General features: G+C 37.6%; 1 protein-coding gene across 2 annotated transcripts in view; it reads left to right on the top strand.

Annotated features, from left to right (window-relative positions):
• ARHGAP42 (Rho GTPase activating protein 42) overlaps nt 1-20971 on the top strand; it is a 284736-nt gene that overhangs the window by 91559 nt on the left and 172206 nt on the right. For both annotated transcript variants that reach the window (XM_032641263.1, XM_032641264.1), the window contains one exon: nt 3538-3599. In XM_032641263.1, coding sequence (XP_032497154.1) covers nt 3538-3599 — 62 coding nt within the window. The remainder of the gene's footprint in view (nt 1-3537; nt 3600-20971) is intronic.

Genomic DNA, 20971 nt, shown 5'->3' with positions numbered 1-20971 from the left:
ATCTCATTTATTTCAAAAATACCTGCTGACAGGCTTCTCTGTGCTAGATATTTATTTACCCTTTGAGAAAATTAATAATATGTGGTCTGTGCCCTCCTAGGGTGTAGGCTAATAGGAAAATAAAGTGTTTTTCATTATTTGTTTAAAAAGTTATAGATTATTTTTTAGGCTTTACAAAAACTAGCAATCTCCTTTTCTACCAGTCCCTGCCACTTAATTCCTCAGAAAGACTGTTACAGGAGAATGGGGTATCAGAGGATGGTCATGTCCCAGGTCTTGGGCGAGTCCCTGGGATGCACTGCCAAGTGAGGGTCCTTGGCTTTGCGCAGGAAAGCATTCAAGAGTGAGCCATAGTAAAGTGAAAGCAAGTTTATTTAGAGAGATAGACATTCCATAGACAGAATGTGGTCTGTCTAAGAAAGCGAGAGCAGCCCCGAAATACGGGGTGGCTAGTTTTTATGGGCTGGGTAATTTCATAGGCTAAGGAGGGGGAGGATTATTCTAACTATTTTGGGGAGGGGGCGGAGATTTCCAGGAATTGTGCCACCGCCCATTTTTTGGTCTTTTACGGTTATGGCACCTGTGGGTGTGTCATTTAGCATATGCTAAGTATTACAGTGAGTGTATAATGAGGCTCAAGGTCTACTGGAAGTCCAGTCTTCTGCCATCTTGGGCCTAATGGGTTCTAACCAGTTTTTGTCCTATCCTGTTCTTCCTAATGGCTGTGTCATCCTTTTAAAGGTTGTGCCCTGCTCCCTTCTTTCCTGTCTCAAGACCACTTTGAACTTTTAGCCATTCCTCAGTTTCTTTCAAGACCATGATTACCTTGCTACTTCTTGTGTTTTTCTTGTTGTTGTTGTTTTGTTTTTTTTGGTTTTTTAGTTTTATGTACCATCCTTTCACTTCATAGTGTTGTCACACTATGTCTTGAGTTCATACTATCTAACATGCTCCTTTCCCTTTCTCTCAATAGAGTTAAAACTTCATTTTGGCAAAATGAATTTAATTTTTAATGTTTATATCAGTGATTTTGTACATATTACTCACAACTCAGTTATTTCAATTATTTTGATTGTGTTATTTGTATAACTTTGTTTTCCCAGGAGTTAATTCACTTGTCCCTTGGTATTTGCAGCTTTCAGAATCCACAAATGCTCAAGTCCTTAATATAAAATCCTGTAGTATTTGCATATAACCTATATAACTTATGCATATCCTCCCATATTACTTTCAGTCATCTCTAGATTACTTACAATACCTAATACAATGTAAATACCATGTAAATATTTGTGGCACGCAGCAAATTCAAGTTTTGCTTTTTGGAACTTCTGGAATTTTTTTCCCCCTGAATATTTTTGCTCACTAGCTATAATTGCCTTTGAGTTTTCTTTAAAAAAAAAAAAAAAAAAAAAAAAAAAGGAGTGTAAATTTCCTCTCATTACATTTAGACACATCGGGATATTGATCAGTTCTATTTTTCTTTTTCTGTAGACATTTCCTGGAGCTTCTAACCTATTGCTCCAGTGTAGACAAGAGCCTCTCTGGACCTTTGGCACAACTGTTGTCCTAGAACAGCTCTGTGTTGTCCTGAGAATTCCATTTGCTTCTTTGCTTTGCTAGAATTCATGTTTTCATGTTTTGTTCCCAAGTTTTGTGAGAGTGTGTTAACCAATAGCTTCTGATAAAAGGAAGCATATGAGAGTAAGGTTTTTTATTTTTGTTTTGATATTTATTAAAAAGGTTAGGCGGTGTTAAGTTAAAAATCTGGGGTTAAAGTGCTTCTTATACAGACTTTCAACTAGTGTACTCTTTCTATTTACATCTCCTCTTATTTTCTCACCTCAGGAGTACCTGTTGCCTCTCCTTCTGTAGCCCAGAATGACATACTTTTTGTCTTCTTTCTCTGCAGGCATGTTAACATTACCTTCCATCATTCAAAGTTTTGTTGACTTTTTCCAGTCTCATCAACAGATCTTCAATGGCAGTAGATAGCTGCCAGAATGATGACTGGATATTTCTTTACCGAAAGTACAAACATATAATATGCTATTGCACACTCCAGTTAAAATCTTGTATCTATTTGTAAAATGCTTTTCTCTTCAACTTATTGTTGTCAAAACTGGGTTGTAATGTAGCAATGACAGTTATTTCTGCAGAAATTAAAATCACATTTTAAACACTTTAGAAAAGTTCCACTTACTTTAAGTCTATTACTGTGTTTATGAGATTAATGTGAGTCTCCCAGGTAATCCTTTGATTTCTGTTTTGGTAACTGAATAAAATACAGTGTGAAGTAATCATAGGAATAGAATTTCAAACCGGCTTAGTTAGTGTAAGCCTAGTGGTTTTGAAAAGAGAGAAGAAAAATCCAAGATTGTAATTTAAAATTCTTAAATGGAAAATATTCTTTCTCTTTCTTAATGAGTTTTGTTGGTAAGACTCTTGATGTGTTGTTCTCACTCACCTCCCTTTATTGTAGACTTTATGCCAGACTTACTAGACTTCTGGTCTCACAGGATGTTTTCAATATTAGTGTGGATGAAGGAAGAGGTGGGAGCCTAAAAAATAAGGACATAGAAGGGAAGGTTCAAGGCTTAAATCAAAATAAAATTTGCATTTACCTTATTTCTTTTGTTAGTTTTGTAATCTAAACATTCCAACTTTAGTTAATAATTCACGTTAAGTATAAGTTACAGAAATTGATGTCGACAAATTAATCTTTCACAGTTTACTGTGTGGCACTGTGCATTTTTGAAGAATATGCTATTGTAACTCCATTTACTTATTTTTTTCGTTTGTCCTCCCAGAGTTCCTGAACACTTCCCAAACCTCAACAATATAGCTTCAGATAGTTTTCTAAGGCAGTGCGTCTCAACTTTAATGTGCAAAGGGATCAACTGGGGATCCTGTTAAAATGCAGATTCTGGGCCAGGGCCTGAGCATCTGTATTTCTAACAAGCTCCCAAAATGCTGATGCTGGTGGTCCTCTGACCATTCTGACTAGCAAAGGTCTAAAGTACCTTGGATATGAGAGTGATACAGTAATACAGAATACAGAATCTGTTTTTAAGTATATATGTGTTGAGCGTCAAGAAAGAAGTCAGTGGGAGACTTTGCATTACTGGCTGCTACTGAGTACATCTTAGTACTGGATTTATTGCTCCTTATAGATTTAATGAATTTATTATTTGTATGATTCTGTTTAGAAGTGATTCCAGTACTATACTTTTGTTTATTACTGTGTAAATTTTATTTATTAAATATATAAACTATATTCCCTTAGTGCCTTTGAAGAAAAAATATTATACTTGATATGTGCTAAACTTCAATTTGTAGCACACAAACATCTCTTATATATAACTGTTAGTCATTGAAATCCTATTGTATATACTGTTTCCTGCTTATAAAAACATAACACCACAGAATATATACAAATTCATAAGTATCTTTATTGTAATGTTTATTCTTGTGCAATTGGATATCAGCAATGTAAAGAGGTTAATGCTTTTTTTTTTTTTTAACTTATCTTCTAAATAGCTCAGTCGCTAAAAGAATTTGCAAGACTACTCATCGCAGTAGAAGAAGAAAGGAGAAGACTGGTAAGTCTCTTCTCCATTTCTTAAGAATAATGCTTTGTTTGGACATGTTAAAAGAAAAAATAGACCTTCTGAATTAGATTTAGTCATACCAGATTTTATAACTTGATACATGTACTGAATGTTACAGAAAAGATTTGTGAGTATGATGATCAAATATTGCTAATAAGATATGCCATTTCTTTTTGTTTCATTTGGTCAGCAGATATAAATTACATTCATTTTACTTTCCATTTAGTTGTTCTGAGAAAAGTATTGAACAAACTGCCATGAAGAAACTCATTCTAACTGAGCAGTCTTATAAATAATCTTAGTGTTATAATGAAGACACATTACAAGTATTAAAGACAGTTTTTGGAAGGAGCAACTAAATTTGCCAGGGTGTTAGCAGGGGACTTTCTTGAAAAGGTAACATTTGAATTGGGTCTTGAAGGCTCGGAGGATTTTGCTGGGCTGGGAAGAATGGGAAAGCATTCTACGTTGACACATTAACTTATGTGGCAGTATCAGAGCATGGTTATTAGTAATACATTTATCCACTCACAGATATAATTTTGTACCCATTGTGTTCAAAGTTCTGTGTAGGCCCCTGTCTATGACCCAGGCTGCCCATTCGCATATGGAAAAAATAGTAGTATATATCCCACAAGACCGTTGTAAAGCATTTGTAGCAGCACCTGGCACATTATAAATAAATGCTGATGGTAAAGATGTTGGTTGTCAGTTAAAGTGAGGGTTACAAACATTTAAAACATCATCTTTGATATCCCTGGCTTCACCATCCTGTTGGGGAGTTATATATACACATAAATAAAGTGCTCGGCTTGTGGACTGAATGGACTAGGAACTCAGCAGTTTGGTGTCATTTTGCTCAATAGGTGAGGAAGAGGAATTTGAGGAGGGTGCCCTTAAGGAGGCCCTGACTCCTGGGGAACATTGCCTGAGCTGAGGGAGAATCACACAACTAAGACATGGCAGTTATATAAGTGAGCTTGAGTGGAGGCCACAGGTGGGAGAAAGTACTGTGTATATTTGTAGAATAAGGCAGAGGGTTCTTAGAAGTTATCAGTAGAAGATTGATTGGTAGTTTTGGGTGTATGTGGCGTTTAAGAGCCAGGCTAAGAAGTTTTGGTCTTTGTTATAAGCTGTGGGAAAATTGCTAGAAGTTTTTGATAGAAGAATGAGAGGATCAATATGGGATTTAGGAGAGATTAATTTGGTGGCCATGTGGGAGACATATTAGGTAAGGAAGAAATGTTGTGGAGAGGGGTGACCATGTTTTCTTAGGAAACATCAGCCTACCATAGGTCTGGTCCCAGTATCAGAGAGATAGCCATGCAATGTGATCTGTTCTAGTTGGAGATGAGCCACTGTGGGAGACTGACCCTCTCTGGGGTGGTCAGAAAAAGCTTTTCTGTGGGGGGTGACTTGACACTTTTAAGTGCTTTATACCTAAGCCTTCATAAACTTCTATACAATAGAAGTTCAGGTTCCATGGGGAGATGTGGGTGGTATGTGCACTTATGGCCCAGAAGACGAGCTGATGATGGAAGTGGGAAAGAGTGGTTAGAGAGAAGTGAAAATAAAGAGTTGGAAATGGCATGGGAGCCAGGAGAATACAGTTGACCCTTGGACAACATGGGATGGAACTGCATGGGTCTAGGTATACGCAGATTTTTTTCGGTAGTAAATACTACAGTGCTAGACAATTTACTGTTGGCTGAATCCGTGGATATGGAGGGCTGACTATCAGTTACATGTGGCTTTTCCACTGTGCCCCTAACTCCCGTGTTAGTTAGGGTTCTGGGTTGAGTGATTCGAGTCCTATGCAAATAGTTCAGGAGAGCAATTGAGTCATCTAGCATGGGCTATAATTATAGAAAATGTATAAGAGTATGGGAAAGTGTGTTGTAGCTTGCAGGAGGAAAAGAGCCAAGAGAATGTTCTTCTAGCACTGAGGAGGCCTGGAGGCACCAAGGGAAAAGCTCTTCTTCTGTTCTGGGACAAAAGAGAGGATTGGTTAAAACATAGAGCTTTGGACAGTAAATTGGTTTGTTGGACAGATGGACAACAGTGTTAGGAAGGAGTGGTCATCTGCTGTGAGAGGAGATTGTAGAAACAGTTTAGAACAGCCAGGAGCAGGTTCTACAAGAGAAAAGGGACTCCTGGTCAGGGATAAAGAGCCATTGAACTTAAACATCATGAATATGTCCAGGAAAGATTGATAACCATGTTTTCATGGATTTTTCTAACAATATCCAGAGCCCTGGATTGTGAGTGGTAAGAACAGTTGGGAGGTCAGATTCAGGTAGGTGGTTGGCACAGAAGACGTGGTGTTGGATTACAGGGGCATGGATTTGTATGATATGAAAATGGGTCCTGATTGAGTACAGTGATGACTGAGGCAGGAGGATACTGATAGCCTTAGGAAGCAGAGAGGGCAAGCATGACTGCTTACCTATAATGAAGGTTAACTAGGAACACAGAAGATTCTAAGAGAGGAAAAGGACATTGTGATCAGGCGTGGCAGTTGAAACATAGTGAACTTGACAATGGAGCTTGTTTAGATAGTGATAAAGTTAAGGTGTGGCTGAGCAGGGACAAAGACCCTAGAAATTGGGAAAGCTGAGCTCTGAAGTTTGGATGTTTTATGAGCAGGATGTTGAGATCATCCAATATGATAACAGGATAAAGCCCCAAAACCAAGAAGTGGCTGAGGAATGTGGTAGAGTGTTTCATAAGCAATGGAGATGGAGATTGGCCCACCAGCTCATAGTGTCTCAAGGATCTTCATTTCTGCCCTTAGCCATATTTCTCATGTTGGAGCAAGGAGGGAATTCTACATTCATGAGTGAAGTCATACTGTGGGTTTTGATTGCCTTACCTGTTGTTTCAGAGAAGGTCTGAGATAAAAAATGAAAAATAATGAAGAAAAATCTCTATAGATGAAAGACTAATGGATTGCATTTCCACAAAGATTATATAAAAGTAATCATTTAAACACACAAATCTAAATCTTGGAGTGTTTAATCAACACTTCCAGTCATTTGGTGTTACCATAACTGAAGGTACAGCTGGTAACGGATTTTGTGCAAAGAATTTGTATTTTAAAAAGTAGTGCTTCATTTAGGAAGTAGAATATTTTAAGTGTACTAAGAAAGTGTAAAAGAGTTCTATAACTGATTATAAAGTCAATTAATCATGCTGTTTTTAGTGATAAATCATGACATTGTATATTAATTGAATTTAACCAAAACCTAAGCATGTCAGAACAGTGACTAAACAAAAATAAAATCTCAGGAAGATGAAAAAGGACACAACAGTTTAAACAAATTCTCTTGCTTCCAGTGATTTACCGTACTGAGTACATCATCTGGGTAACCTAAAGTCTATTTGCAGAGAAAGAGCCTAAAGAAACATTGATTTTTAGAAATGGAACTTCTTCTTTGCTCTTTACTAACTTTAAGTATTGAGTTTTTGAAAACAAACTCTGCTAAAGCCAACTGAAAATGCATAGTTTTAATGCAACAAAAAAGTGACCCAGAGTAAGTTTGAAAATATCTATTTCAGACACTTATGAGGGTACAGTTTATCCTGTCATACTTCTCACTCAAAAATCCATCTTCCATGATTTGACATTTTCCAAGATGTCAATTGACACTTGCCATCAAGGGGCTAATAGAGAACAGCCTTTTAACAAGACAAATAGAAGAAATAATTTAATAGCCCTTTGTAATGGCCTTAGTAAAATGCTTATTACTTGCAGTCGGGATATGGTATTGATTAGTGATAGGGGCTTTTTTTAAAAAGTGCATCGTTATTGGAAATGTTAGGGTTTTTCCCCATGGAATGCAGCATGTCCATGCTTTTGATTAGAAATGTCATAAATTGGGTGTCTAGGTGGAAAGATTCTGAGACGGTGCCCAATGTAGACAGGGGCTTCTAAGCCATATAAACTTGGTGGTAAGGTCTCTTCAGTTTCCGTTTCTCCACAGGAACTGCTCTATTTTACTTCAGATCATAGCTGACTGGGCTGTGCAAATGCTACCATTTAGCTGTTCAAAATTAATTTGAACAGATATTAACATATCAAGAGAACCCTCTGGAGAAGCATGAAATGGTCAGTTGAGGCCTTCTGGAAGAGATCTTGGTAGCTTCTCCTTTGTTATTTCTATTGAAATACTGAATTTGCCTCCCTTTTGCCTCCAGGCCTTTGGACCTGACATCCCCCTCTCCCTGAAGCCCTGGAACTGTACTTCACCCCTCATTCCTCCCTTCTCATTCCTCTGCCTCTAGTTCCCTATTCTCCATCTCCCTGGGCTTTCTTTCTCTCAATGTGTCTCTACAAGCTTCTTTTGGATTTAGACCTTTGCATTTGTCATTTCTTCTGCCTTGAACATCCTGATCTATATCTTCTCATGATTGGTTCCGTTTTGTCCTTCAGACTTCACCTTCTATGTCTCCTGGGGGCTTGCACTTTCCATACAGTTTAAATGAGTCCCCTTTGGTATTTCTTTGACAGAAATACCTGCTCTCATGCAGCTTGCATTCTACTGGGGAAGAACAGACATTTAAACAAATTATGTCTGAGGGAGGTAAGTGCTAAAAAGAAAAATAATGGACCTGGTAGAATATGTTGCCCTTTATTGGGATGAAGAAGGAGATGAAGGAGAAATAGTTAAAATTTGAATCTATTGAGGTGTTTACTGGATATCCAAGGAGACTTGTTGAGGGAGCATCTGAGTATATGTATGAGTCTGGAGTTCAGGGGAGCAGATGGAACTAGAGATATAAATTTAGACATTGTCAACATGTTGAGAGTATTTAAAGCTGTGGGAATGTATGAGATCACCCACCCAGTCTGTGAGTGTGCCGACAGAAAAGGTGGGAGGGTCAAGCCCTGAGGTGCGGAGTCCAGAGTTTGGTCAGAAGAGGTAGAATCAACAAAGGAGATTTGGATCAGTAAGAGAACCAGGGGAGAGCTGTTTGGACAGTTTGCTGGAAGTCCCATTTATTCACTTGGCTATCGCAGAGATGTAGGGCAATAATAAATAGAAACTTACAGGATGTGGACCAGAGGCTGTAGCCTTCTTCAGGATAGAGGCTCTAAATTATCTGTTTACCCTATGCTGCTCATCCACCCCAGCCCCTGGGCCCTCACTTTCTGGGTACTCAGAGTCCCTGACCTTGACAAAAAAATGTTTTGGTGTGCAGGTGTGTTGTTTGTTTTGGGTGTGGGTATGTGTGCATAGAAATGTAGACTTTTTAAAATCTTTGTCTCTAATTAAGGAAGCCAGAATTTCAGAATATTTTAGCTTGTGTTTATCATGAAGAATTTATGTAGATGAACTTGTTTCTCATAGTTTTCATTTTGATTAATACTAGAAACCTCTTATTTTTACTGTTATTACCCATAATATTTAACATTCACATTTGACCTGTGTAAAGTTACAAATTTCACTTCAGGTTTCCCAGGATTTATATTCTTTCTATTCAGTGTCCACATTTGTCTTTTTTATCCTTGGGCAATGAAAGTACTCTCCTGAAATATGCTAGGTGTCTGGGCATTACTTTGGAATAACAACAACAACAGAAAGATAAGGTACTAGGAGGCCAAATGTGTAACCTTAATAATTACTTCCTTTGTAAGAGTTTTGAAACCTCTACTTTCCTTTGTTATACTTTTTTGTTGTTGTTATTATACTTTTTTTAAAAGCATAATCAGTACTATATAAGGGTTAATGAGGATAAAATCAAAATAGTTTTAGATTTGTATTAAAAAAAGAAAAAATGTGTCAAACGTAAATTACTTGATTATTGATATAAGATTTCAGTCTCTTATATGAGTCTTAAGATATTTAAAAAACATATCTGTGATGTCTGTTACATTAGACACTAGTCATCTGTGGCTATTTAGCACCTTAGATGTGTTAGTGATTATGTGGTTTACATTATATTTCTATTGTGAAGCACTGCTATACAAAATAATAAGTGACCCTGAGCATTTTCAAGGTACCAGGCATGGCTACAATTGCTTATATTTTTACCTAATTTAATCTGCACAGCAACCCTTTCAGGTGTATGCTATTAATAGATCCATTTTATTTTATTTTATTTTCTACTGCTTTACAATGGTGTGTTAGTTTCTGCTTTATAACAAAGTGAGTCAGTTATACATATACATATGTTCCCATATCTCTTCCCTCTTGCGTCTCCCTCCCTCCCATCCTCCCTATCCCACCCCTCCAGGTGGTCACAGAGCACCCAGCTGATCTCCCTGTGCTATGCATCTGCTTCCCATTAGCTATCTACCTTACGTTTGGTAGTGTATATATGTCCATGCCTCTCTCTCGCTTTGTCACAGCTCACCTTTCCCCCTCCCCATATCCTCAAGCCCGTTCTCCAGTAGGTCTGTGTCTTTATTCCTGTCTTACCCCTAGGTTCTTCATGACATTTTTTTTTTCTTAAATTCCATATATATGTGTTAGCATACGGTATTTGTCTTTCTCTTTCTGACTTACTTCACTCTGTATGACAGACTCTAGGTCTATCCACCTCATTACAAATAGCTCAATTTTGTTTCTTTTTATGGCTGAGTAATATTCCATTGTATATATGTGCCACATCTTCTTTATCCATTCATCCGATGATGGACACTTAGGTTGTTTCCATCTCTGGGCTATTGTAAGTAGAGCTGCAATGAACATTTTGGTACATGACTCTTTTTGAATTATGGTTTTCTCAGGGTATATGCCCAGTAGTGGGATTGCTGGGTCATATGGTAGTTCTATGTGTAGTTTTTTAAAGAACCTCCATACTGTTCTCCACAGTGGCTGTATCAATTTACATTCCCACCAACAGTGCAAGAGGGTTCCCTTTTCTCCACACCCTCTCCAGCATTTATTGTTTCTAGATTTTTTGATGATGGCCATTCTGACTGGTGTGAGATGATATCTCATTGTAGTTTTGATTTGCATTTCTCTAATGATTAATGATGTTGAGCATTCTTTCATGTATTTGTTGGCAGTCTGTATATCTTCTTTGGAGAAATGTCTATTTAGGTCTTCTGCCCATTTTTGGATTGGGTTATTTGTTTTTTTGTTATTGAGCTGCATGAGCTGCTTATAAATTTTTGAGATTAATCCTTTGTCAGTTGCTTCATTTGCAAATATTTTCTCCCATTCTGAGGGTTGTCTTTTGGTCTTGATTATGGTTTCCTTTGCTGTGCAAAAGCTTTGAAGTTTCATTAGGTCCCATTTGTTTATTTTTGTTTTTATTTCCATTTCTCTAGGAGGTGGGTCAAAAAGGGGATCTTGCTGTGATTTATGTCATAGAGTGTTTTGCCTATGTTTTCCTCTAAGAGTTTGATAGTTTCTGGCCTTACATTTAGGTCTTTAATCCATTTTGAGCTTATTTTTGTGTATGGTGTTAGGGAGTGATCTAATCTCATACTTTTACATATATCTGTCCAGTTTTCCCAGCACCACTTATTGAAGAGGCTGTCCTTTCTCCACTGTACATTCCTGCCTCCTTTATCAAAGATAAGGTGACCATATGTTCGTGGGTTTATCTCTGGGCTTTCTACAGGAGCAGACTCAAAGGCACATAGTAATAAGTGGTACCCGAGGGTTTAATCCCAGGCTGTTGGGCTCCAGAGCCTCCACATAATTCATACTGTTACAAACTAAGACTTTTAAAACAAAAAATTACATAACAGTAGCAAACATATTATTAATATAGTATGTGAAATGCTCTATGAAGTGCTGTAGGTGTATTATTTCAGTATCTTAGGAAGATTAGGGAAGATCACAGGCATTACAAGTTTTGAAATTAGATTTTTAAATTTCTTCATATTTAAACAGGCATACATACATTTCAGCAAAAGCTTAATTCATTAATCCATTGACAGTTCTCTCATCAGATTTTAGCATGTGAGAGCCTAAAGTCTCTCCCCACTCCTTTGAACCAAGAATTCATGAAATTGGAGAATATTTTAAATGTTGAGAAAATTACATGTCCTTATTTCTCTCAATGAAAGATTTTCCCTTGTTTAATGGAAAATTTGCCATAGATTTTTGCATTGCACATATGCTGTCAGATGATATTGATTAATCTCTGAGTTTCTGGCATTGATACTGTTATATGCTTAAGTCCAATTATCTGTGAAGTAATCCAGTTTCTTTTATTATCTCAGATAAATAATGCACAGTATGCCAACATTCCACATGTATGAGTATGGATTATGTTTCTGGTATGTCTTAGGTTAACATTTATTAGAAGCAAACTTCAGGTATGCTGGCCTACATACCAACATTTTTCTAATTAATTTTTTTTTTTTTTTTGGCCACGCTGTGCAGCATGTGGGATCTTAGTTCCCTGACCAGGGTTCAAAGCCATGCCCCCTGCAGTGGTAGTGCGGGGGTCTTAACCACTGGACCACCAGGGAAGTCCCCATACCAACATTTTTATACAATGATTTCACCTGAAATTTAAAAAAAACAAAAAAAAACTCAACGTTCTACATGTACAAAGTTCTGATTTTTCACATTTATTGAATTGCAGAGGCTTCCCATGATTTCCCTGATTTTCAGTTATTTGGTGAAATAAGAAAAGGTAGGATTCAGAGGTGGCAGGTTACACACAATTCATCATGACTGCAATGATAGTGTCTTTAATTTTTTTCTTGGTAATAGTCCTAGTATTGATTTGTAGTTTTTAGAGTGTGAAAAATGCTTTTAATATATATTTTTATTTTATCCTCCAACAATCTGAAACTGAGTTCAGAATCTAGATGAGTTACTCAAGGTGATACATACCACTAAGTGACAGAGTCAAATTGAGTAGGACTCAGTTTTAGGTCTTTGGACTTCAGCCCATTGTTCTGTTACATCCTGTGTCTTCTCTTTTTTTATTTAAATTTTAAACTCCTTGAGGACAGAGGCCTGATCTGTTTTGTATTTTTTTTTTTCCCTTGTGTATATTACCTGTTCTGAAAACCGTCTTGGTTGTCCAAAATTTAGAATAATGCATACTCCTTTACAGAAGAAGAAAAGGTGGTTTTGAAAGTTATCACAGCTTCCTATTTGCCATTTCTCAGATTGTTTACTTAATTCATTATGGTTAAGTCTAAAAGAGAAATAAACTTTCTTTGAGTAAAATTTGCTAATTTTGTGTGAAGACCTTTAATAGGGTAATTGCTAGGGTTTCAGAAAATACCTCAAAGTGTTCATATTTGTGAATTATGTCATTTGATTCTATAACTGAAAAAGTCTTAGGACACAACGATGACTAGAAATGTCTGTCAAAATTCTGAAAAGATCTTTGAATAGATTTAGTGTAGTGGTCAGACAGTGAAGCTGTCCTGACAGGCTGCCTTGCCTTTGAGCCATTTCCCTGCTCATTCACGCTTCTACCCTAGAGTATAGGAAAGGGGATAGAAGAGAAAACTTGAGACTTGATTGTTATGTTCTGTACCAGCTCTCACAGAAGAAGGAAAGCAGCTTGTACCTTCTGTAGTTAAATTAAGGTTTGTGTGCTATTCTAAGTTATGTTCTGGTGAATTTGAGGTTCTTGCTTCATTGTGAAGGAATTCAGAGATGAAGTGATAGGTAAGAAGTGGATTTATTTAGAGAAACACACCCCACAGACAGAGAGTTTGGGCCATCTCAGAAGGTGAGAGAGCTCCTAAATATGGCATGGTTAGTTTTCATGGGCTGGGTAATTTCATAGGCTAATAATTGGGAGGATTATGCCAGTTATTTTGGGGAATAGGTGGAGATTTCCAGGGATTGGGCCACCATCTATTTTTGGCCTTTCATGGTTAGCCTCAGAACTGTCATGGTGCTGGTGGGTGTGTCATTTAGCATATGCTAATGTATTACACTGAGTGTATAATGAGGCTCAAGGTCCACTGGAAGTTGAATATTCCGCCATCTTGGACCTAGTTGGTTCTAAACAGTTTTTGTCCTGTCCTACGGCTGTGTCATTCTTTTAAAGGTTGTGCCCTGCCCCCTTCCCTCCTGTTTCAGTTCTGCTGTCTTGGCTAGCAGTCAGCAGAGGGAACTGAGATGACACTAATTTTGAAATATATTTGTATTTAGGTATACCAGTTTCATTAACATTTGGACATAATTTTTTTTCTTTTGGTTGATGCCATTCTCACAGCTGGTATTTCATGGGTGTATATCAAGTTGCTAGATTTAAAGATTTGTAAATGGAAATGTGGCAGTAATCATCCAGTCTTTATATTTTCCTATTTCCAAAGACCCCTTTATATTTTTAAGATTAACCTTGACTGTATGGAAGGATTTAGGGGAACTTTTCCACCAGATAGTGCTATTTTAAAAGCAGTCAATTTAAAATAGGATACGTGAATAAAGAACTTTCACTTTTTCTTTCCCGTCAAGACATAAACTGTATTGAAAATTTCCTTTTCAGTTTTGCTACTTTGGCATGAATCTTTAGATGTTAGGTTTTTGTTGCTTGTGGCTGCAAGAGTCTGCTACTGGACACAGCACCTGTGCTTCCCATCTCTATTTCTTCCATCTTCCTGACTTTGCCATTGATCCCAGTTGTATAAGCTTTACTTTGGAGTCTTATAATTGCATATCATATTTTCAAAAATACATTTATTCTGTGGTGTTGGTCATCATATTTCATTGATACCGTTGGGTATGTGTTAGTCTTTACTACATTTATAAACCATGTTTTGATTTGTTTTTATTTTTAAGATGTATTTATTATTTTTTGACTTATTTATTTTTGGTTGTGTTGGGTCTTAGCTGCAGCACGCAGGATCTTTGTTGAGGCACACGGGATCTTTCACTGTGGTGTGCGGGCTCTTCCTTGCGGTGCGAAGGCTTCTCTCTAGTTGTGGCAGGCGGGTTTTCTCTTCTCTAGTTGTGGCAAACAGGTTTTCTCTTCTCTAGTTGTGGCCCACAGGCTCCAGGGCGCGTGGGCTCTGTAGTTTGCAGCATGCGGGCTCTAGTTGAGATGCGTGAGATCAGTAGTTGTGGTGCACAGGCTTAGTTGCCCCCGCGTTCCCTGACCAGGGATCAAACCCATGTCCCCTGCGTTTTAAGGCAGATTCTTTACCACTGGACCACCTGGGAAGTCCCTTGATTTGTTGTTTGATAGGAAAGACAAAGATACTTTGATACCATAAATAGTAAATATCTAAAGTCATTTTGTCACCATATCCCAAAGTTTTAATATCTGGATGGGGCATTTAATTTTAAAGGGCAAAGAAAATAAACCTAAGTAGACGTAAGTTAGACTTGAAAAACAGCGGTAAAAGATAAGCATGAGGGGAAATTTTAAATGATGTGACAAAGCTATCTGTGGTTCAGAGATATCAGCTGACAGACCAACCAGGTATTCAGGAATAAGAAGTTGGGGTGTTCTTCAGTGAGCAAAATGTTTTTGTCTTTACGATTAAACCACAGTCATATTGTTCATGCTCTACAGGAGAAATTGCACATTTAATTACCATCAAGATAAAAGAGACTGAAAGCTTTTTTAATTACACTTTTCTTTATTTTGAGATAATTATAAATTCACATACATACAGAGGAATCCTGTGTATTCTTTAGCCAGTTTCTCCCAATGGTAACGTTTTGTAAAATCATAGTAAAATAGCTTATTACATTTTACTTTGTTATAATACTAATTAAAAATAACTGCAAATTCATAAACTTGCCATTTGTCCTAGAATCAGGACTCATCATTTGAAGACAAAAGTCAGACTCTTAGTGGATTCTTATCAAGATGCTTTGTGTCACTTCAGGATGAGGTCTGTTATTTATGTGTCACCAGGACACTTGTTTGCAAGGCAAACAGCACATTGACTGGGAAGACACTGGGATGTCTCATTCATCTGTGGGAAGGGCTGTGTTGCATGCAGGATTCGGGAACAGCTAGAATCATCAACTCTTTCAAAAGAGAGGGCTTTTTTGTCTCTGACTTTCATTTGCTTGTCAACTTCATTCTCTTAGTTGGCTTCTTCCACATGGAGAGTCATAAACACTGCCTCCATACCTCACAGACATTGTTTCTGGAGGAGGCCTGTCTAGTTTCCATTGGTAAACTTAAAAAAAAAGATTAAAAAGGCTCTGATTGGCCCAATCAATATCATTTAAAGACCCTTGACCAATCACCAAGGCCAAGGGGACTGAGTATGTTGTATGTGTTCTTCTAAATATGATTACTATTTTCAGAAATGAGGAAATTACTGTGATTTAGATAATTACCCACCTCATCTATTATAGCATGGTAATGGCCTTAAGACATTTCCAGTTAACATTGTCATTTGAGCGGAATACTATGATAGTGAATTGTGTCTGAAATTTTTTTGTGTGTGTGTATGTGTCTGAAATTTTACAGGACTTACAAGACATAATATTCACCATCCAAACGTTAGAAACATTCACTTTAAAAATCAGGAGTCAGGCAGGGATATACACTACTACTACTTAAATTCAATATTGTTTTGGAGGACACCTAGTCTATGGAGTAAAATAAAACCAGAGTCATAGAAGTTATAAGACTTAATTTTCTTTCCTTCATTCTATAATCTATTGATGTGCTTTTCCCACGTAGAACATCTTAAATAATCTACAGAGAATTTATTTAGAAATAAGAGTCTAGCCAGGTTGATAGATACATGTGAATTATATTTTTGTACACCATCTCAAAATTGCAACGAAAGAATAAGATACTTAAGAATAACTCTACAAAGTATGTACAGGACTTTTATGTGTGAAATTACAATGCTTTATAGAAAAAACAATACAGTGAGTCAGTTAAGAAGAATGATTTTAACCAACATTACTTTTTCTCCCAACTATACTAGACAAGAGAGCTTTACTGTAACCATCTAACTTAAGCAATTTGGTTAACTTTTTACTTAGTGTAATGGTGAACCACAGGCTAGTCCTGAAGATAGTGTATTTCCTTTTTTCATTTGGAAAATGTGGTCACCCTATGAAGACCTTACTTTAATCATATTTCCAAACTTCTGTGAAACCTTTGGATCTGAGATCTTTTCAACAACAGAAACACTGCTTTTTGAGAAACTGCTGTACTCTTCATTTGTATAACCATTCCTAACCAAGTTGGTGGCAGAACAGTGCTCTACATAGTAATTATTGTATTTCTGTTTAAGTGTCTCATGGCAAAATAAAATATCCCCACAGATCTGAGACTTTTAATTCTGTTCACTTTATATTTCATCCACAGTATAATTTCTACTCACTACACATAACAGAATACTATATAAGCAATGCAAATAAAATGTACTTTCCCTACTGAGTGAAAACAGAACATGATGTTGGGAAAGTCTCGATTCCAATTAATTGTTGACATCAAGTAAAACACCAAACTTCTCAGGATTATGTTTTCTTTTTTATAAATGAAGAGTATTCTGTTTCCCAGAGTGCAAAATGGAAACTACCAGCAATGTGTTAGATATTAAGCATTATATGAATGAACAACTTACATTTTAGTAGTTTTATTTTAATGTGTATTGAATAAAGGACAACTCTGAATTTAACGGAAATTATTGCTTTTCAGGAAGCTTAGTAAAAGAAGTGGGGTCAGTTTATAAGGAAAACTGGAGGACATTGATCTGGCCAAAATTGTGGAAGTAGTATATGAGTGACTGAAATTCGGGAATCCATGGCATAGGTGATATATATGCTTTAAATGTTTTTGATTTTGATTGTCTTCTCTGACTGTATGCTCTGCTAGACATAGCCAGTGACTAGTCTCCAAGTTCACTACCTCGTTTATGGAGCTTATATTGAAAAAAAAAAAAAAATTACACCTGAAGCGATCTGATATCTCATCAATTTCATATGAAAGAAGAAGCCATCATATAATGAACACATTTGTGGTAGGTTAAGCCAGATTTTGCTTAATATCTTATGCTTAAAAATTGAAGCTGTCAGTGGTAGAATTTGGGTACCTCTATAAGCAAAGCAGGTGGTAGACCAGTATGCATAGCATGCTTTCTTTTTTTTTATTTACAAAGCAAAACTTCTGTAATTTTTTACATTGAAATAGTTGGGAAAGATAGCAGTCATTTATTCAACAAATATTGATTTTTCTTCTCCTGGAGCTGAGAATATAGGTATGGGCAAAAAGAGTTTCTGTCTTGCCGTTGACATTATCAGATGGTAATAGGTGCTCTGGACAAAGGAGTGTAAAGGAGGATGTAGGGGGGATGTAGGTGTGTTTTAATGTAGGGTATCAGAGAAAGCCTCAGTGATTAGGTGTCATTTAATCAGAGACCAAACAAAAGAAAGAGCAGTTAGTCCTGCAGATCTCTGGTGGAAGTGCTCTTAAGGTAGCTCCAACAACTCAACAGCAAGTACGAAGACCCTGAGGCTGGAGAGTGTTTGGGGTGTTTGAGGAATGAGGCCAATGTGGTTAAAGCATAGGAACAAATGGGAAAGTGGGAAGAGGGGCAGTGGGATGGGGTGGGGTGGGGGAATGTGAAGCGTATGTAGGGCCTTGGGAGAGATTGGACTGTTGCTCTGTGGAAGGGTCTTTCAGTAGAGGAGTGACTTGAACTAATTTAGAATTTTAAGGGATTACCTGACTGTTTTTGTAGAGTGTAGAGGACATGGCTGGATGGTTGTCTCCTAACTGGGGAGATACCAGTCAGGAGGTTATTTTAGTTATTTAATTAGGTTGGAGACCATGGTGATGTGCACCAGGATGAAAGCAGTGGAAGTAATCAGATTCTGGGCTTGTTTTGTAGGTAATATAACAGGATTCGCTGCTTGATCACATACTAATTGACAGAGAGGAGGCAACTATGCTTCAGAGGCAGGGTTTCTCCACCTCAGCGCCATTGATATTTTGGGCCGGATAAATTTTTGCTATGGAAGTCTGTCCTGTGCATTGTAGGGTGTTTAGTGAGATCCTTGGCCTCTATAACTCTTGATGTACCCCCTTCCTTTCCTTCCAAGTAATGATAGTGAAAAATGCCTTCAGACATTTTACACCCTGAGGGGCAGAGTTGACCTATTGAAAACCACTTACCTAAGGTTTTTGGCCTGATGGGATTGAGAAAGGGAATATTGCCTGCCATATCAGTAAACAAAGGATGTCACAGTCTCACAGTTGGTGATTGCAGCCACCAGCTGGAGGTGAGCCGGTGAGCCCTGAGGGAACTTGGGACAGACAAGAATACCTGCCATCTAGCAGCTGTCAGACTGCAGCCACTCCCTACGTTGAGCCCTGAGGAAACTCAGGATATGAAAACACAGGCTACTGGTCCCAGGTAGCTGAGGTACATATCTAAGGAATGATTTCAGTGAGCCTAGACTCTCACATCTTCTCATACATAGAAAAGCGCTGAATTCCTTGACTTGAGATATCTGGTTTTCTTTAGTTAACAATAATCTTTTGACATTCAGACTACCTGCCCTTTGTTGCAAAACTCCTATATGTCCTGGCTCCCCCTCACTTCCTTAGAGCAGTGCTTTCAGGGTTACTTGAGAGGCTGCCTCCCGGGCCTGAAGTCCTAAAAATTCCCACTGAATAAAACATAACTCACATTTTAGGTTGTGAATAATTTTTTAGTTGACAGGCTTCTGGGATGTAGTGATCATGGGGGGAACAGGTGTGGTGGGTGTTCTCAAGAATTTTATTTCAGACATGTTAGCTATTAGTCAGCTAGAGCTGTTGAGTTAGGAGTCAGGGGAGAGGTCAGGGCCAGATTTGGCAATTGTCAGTGCATAGATGGTATTTAAATCCACTGTTTTGCGGTTGAGATTATGCAGAGAGTTAATCAAGAGATGAGGTATAATTGACAAAACTGTAAATATGGAGAGGATTTTGAGTTAATGATTCCTAGAAGTGATATTTGTGATGTTTTAATTGTGGTAAAAGACACATAGTTGCTTTTTTCACTTAGCATAACGTCCTCAACATTTGTCCATGTTGTAGCATGTGTCAGAATTTTTCTTTTTTAAGGCTGAATAATATTCCATTGTATTTATATGCCACATTTTGTTTTTCCATCTATCTGTTGATGGATACTTGGGTTGCTTCAACCTTTTGACTATTGTAAATAATGCTGCAATGAATATAGTGTGTAAATTTCTCTTTAAGACCCTGCCTTCAATCCTTTTCAATTTTTTGAGGAACCACCATATTGTTTCCCATAGTGGCTACACCATTTTACATTCCCACCAACAGTGCACAAGGGTTCTAGTTTCTCTACATCCTGCCTAACATCTACCCTAACACTTTCTGCTTCCTGTTTTTTTGATAGTAGCCATCCTAATGGGTGGGACAACTTTAGGGTTTAAGTTTGCTTTTAGATGTGGTTGGGGTGGGTGAGGATATATGCTTTATATCTGTAAATTTACAAGTTTAACAGATAGTGAATGTTTTAAAGCAGCAGGAAATGTTGACTCTTTCAGAAGACACTGATGCAGAGCATGCTTTGTGATAGGGCAGACAGTGTCAAAACATCAAAAAAAATTTTTTTAGTCTGTTATAAGTTGTTAAATCATCAGGAACAATGATCATTGTGGAAACAAGAGTCTAATCTAAAGTATGTTTATTCAATGGATAATTCAGTTATTTGAAGCTTCATTATTTTAATTGGCAACAGTTAGGTAACAGTAATTTACTTTACCTTTTATTCTTTTCAGGCAAAGGTTTAAAAGGTTTTATTGCCAGCTCCAAAAAGCAGGCTATAAAAATTAAAATAGTCTGATATTTTCATGCAGACCTCCTTGTTAAAACTGGAGCTTGAATGGGGCTGAGATGCCACAGTGTGGGATGATAAAACTGGGAGTTTAGGCAGCTTCATAGATCTGATCATGGCCTGGTTGGGCATGGGGTGATATGTGGAAGGGTAGACCTAGAACAAAGGGACGATAAGGCTGCAAGAGAAACAACCATTACACAATACTGGCAGAGTGCCACACTCCCAAAGCCTTAGGAAGCCTGTCTCATCAGAAGTGAATCAGGCAGTGGGTAGAGATATGGGACCTGGAACTCCAGAGCAGAGTCATTTACAGTTGGAGGAGAGTAGGGATTCTTGACCTGATAGTGTTGACATATTGGGCAGAATGATTCCTCGTGTTGAGGATGGGCTTGAGCATTGCAGGATGTACAGCAGCATCTCTGTCCTCTACTAAATGCCAGTGGCAGATGTCTGCCCCAACGCCTCCAGTTGAACAAGCCAAGATGTCTCCAGACATTGCCAGATGTCCCCAGTTGAGAACCAGTGGACTAGGTATTTACTGGGGAGCCATTTCTAGTGTATCTAGTAAGTATTCCTTAACATGATCTGACTTATAGTTAATTGGGAGCGCTTATTGGTCTTGTCTCCTAGACTTATACATTCTCAGCTT

Source organism: Phocoena sinus, chromosome 8 (assembly GCF_008692025.1).
Source record: "Phocoena sinus isolate mPhoSin1 chromosome 8, mPhoSin1.pri, whole genome shotgun sequence".
In the NCBI taxonomy this organism is placed as follows: Eukaryota; Metazoa; Chordata; class Mammalia; order Artiodactyla; family Phocoenidae; genus Phocoena; species Phocoena sinus.
The sequence above is the reverse complement of the archived record's forward strand: the minus strand, read 5'-3'. Positions and strand labels throughout refer to the sequence as shown.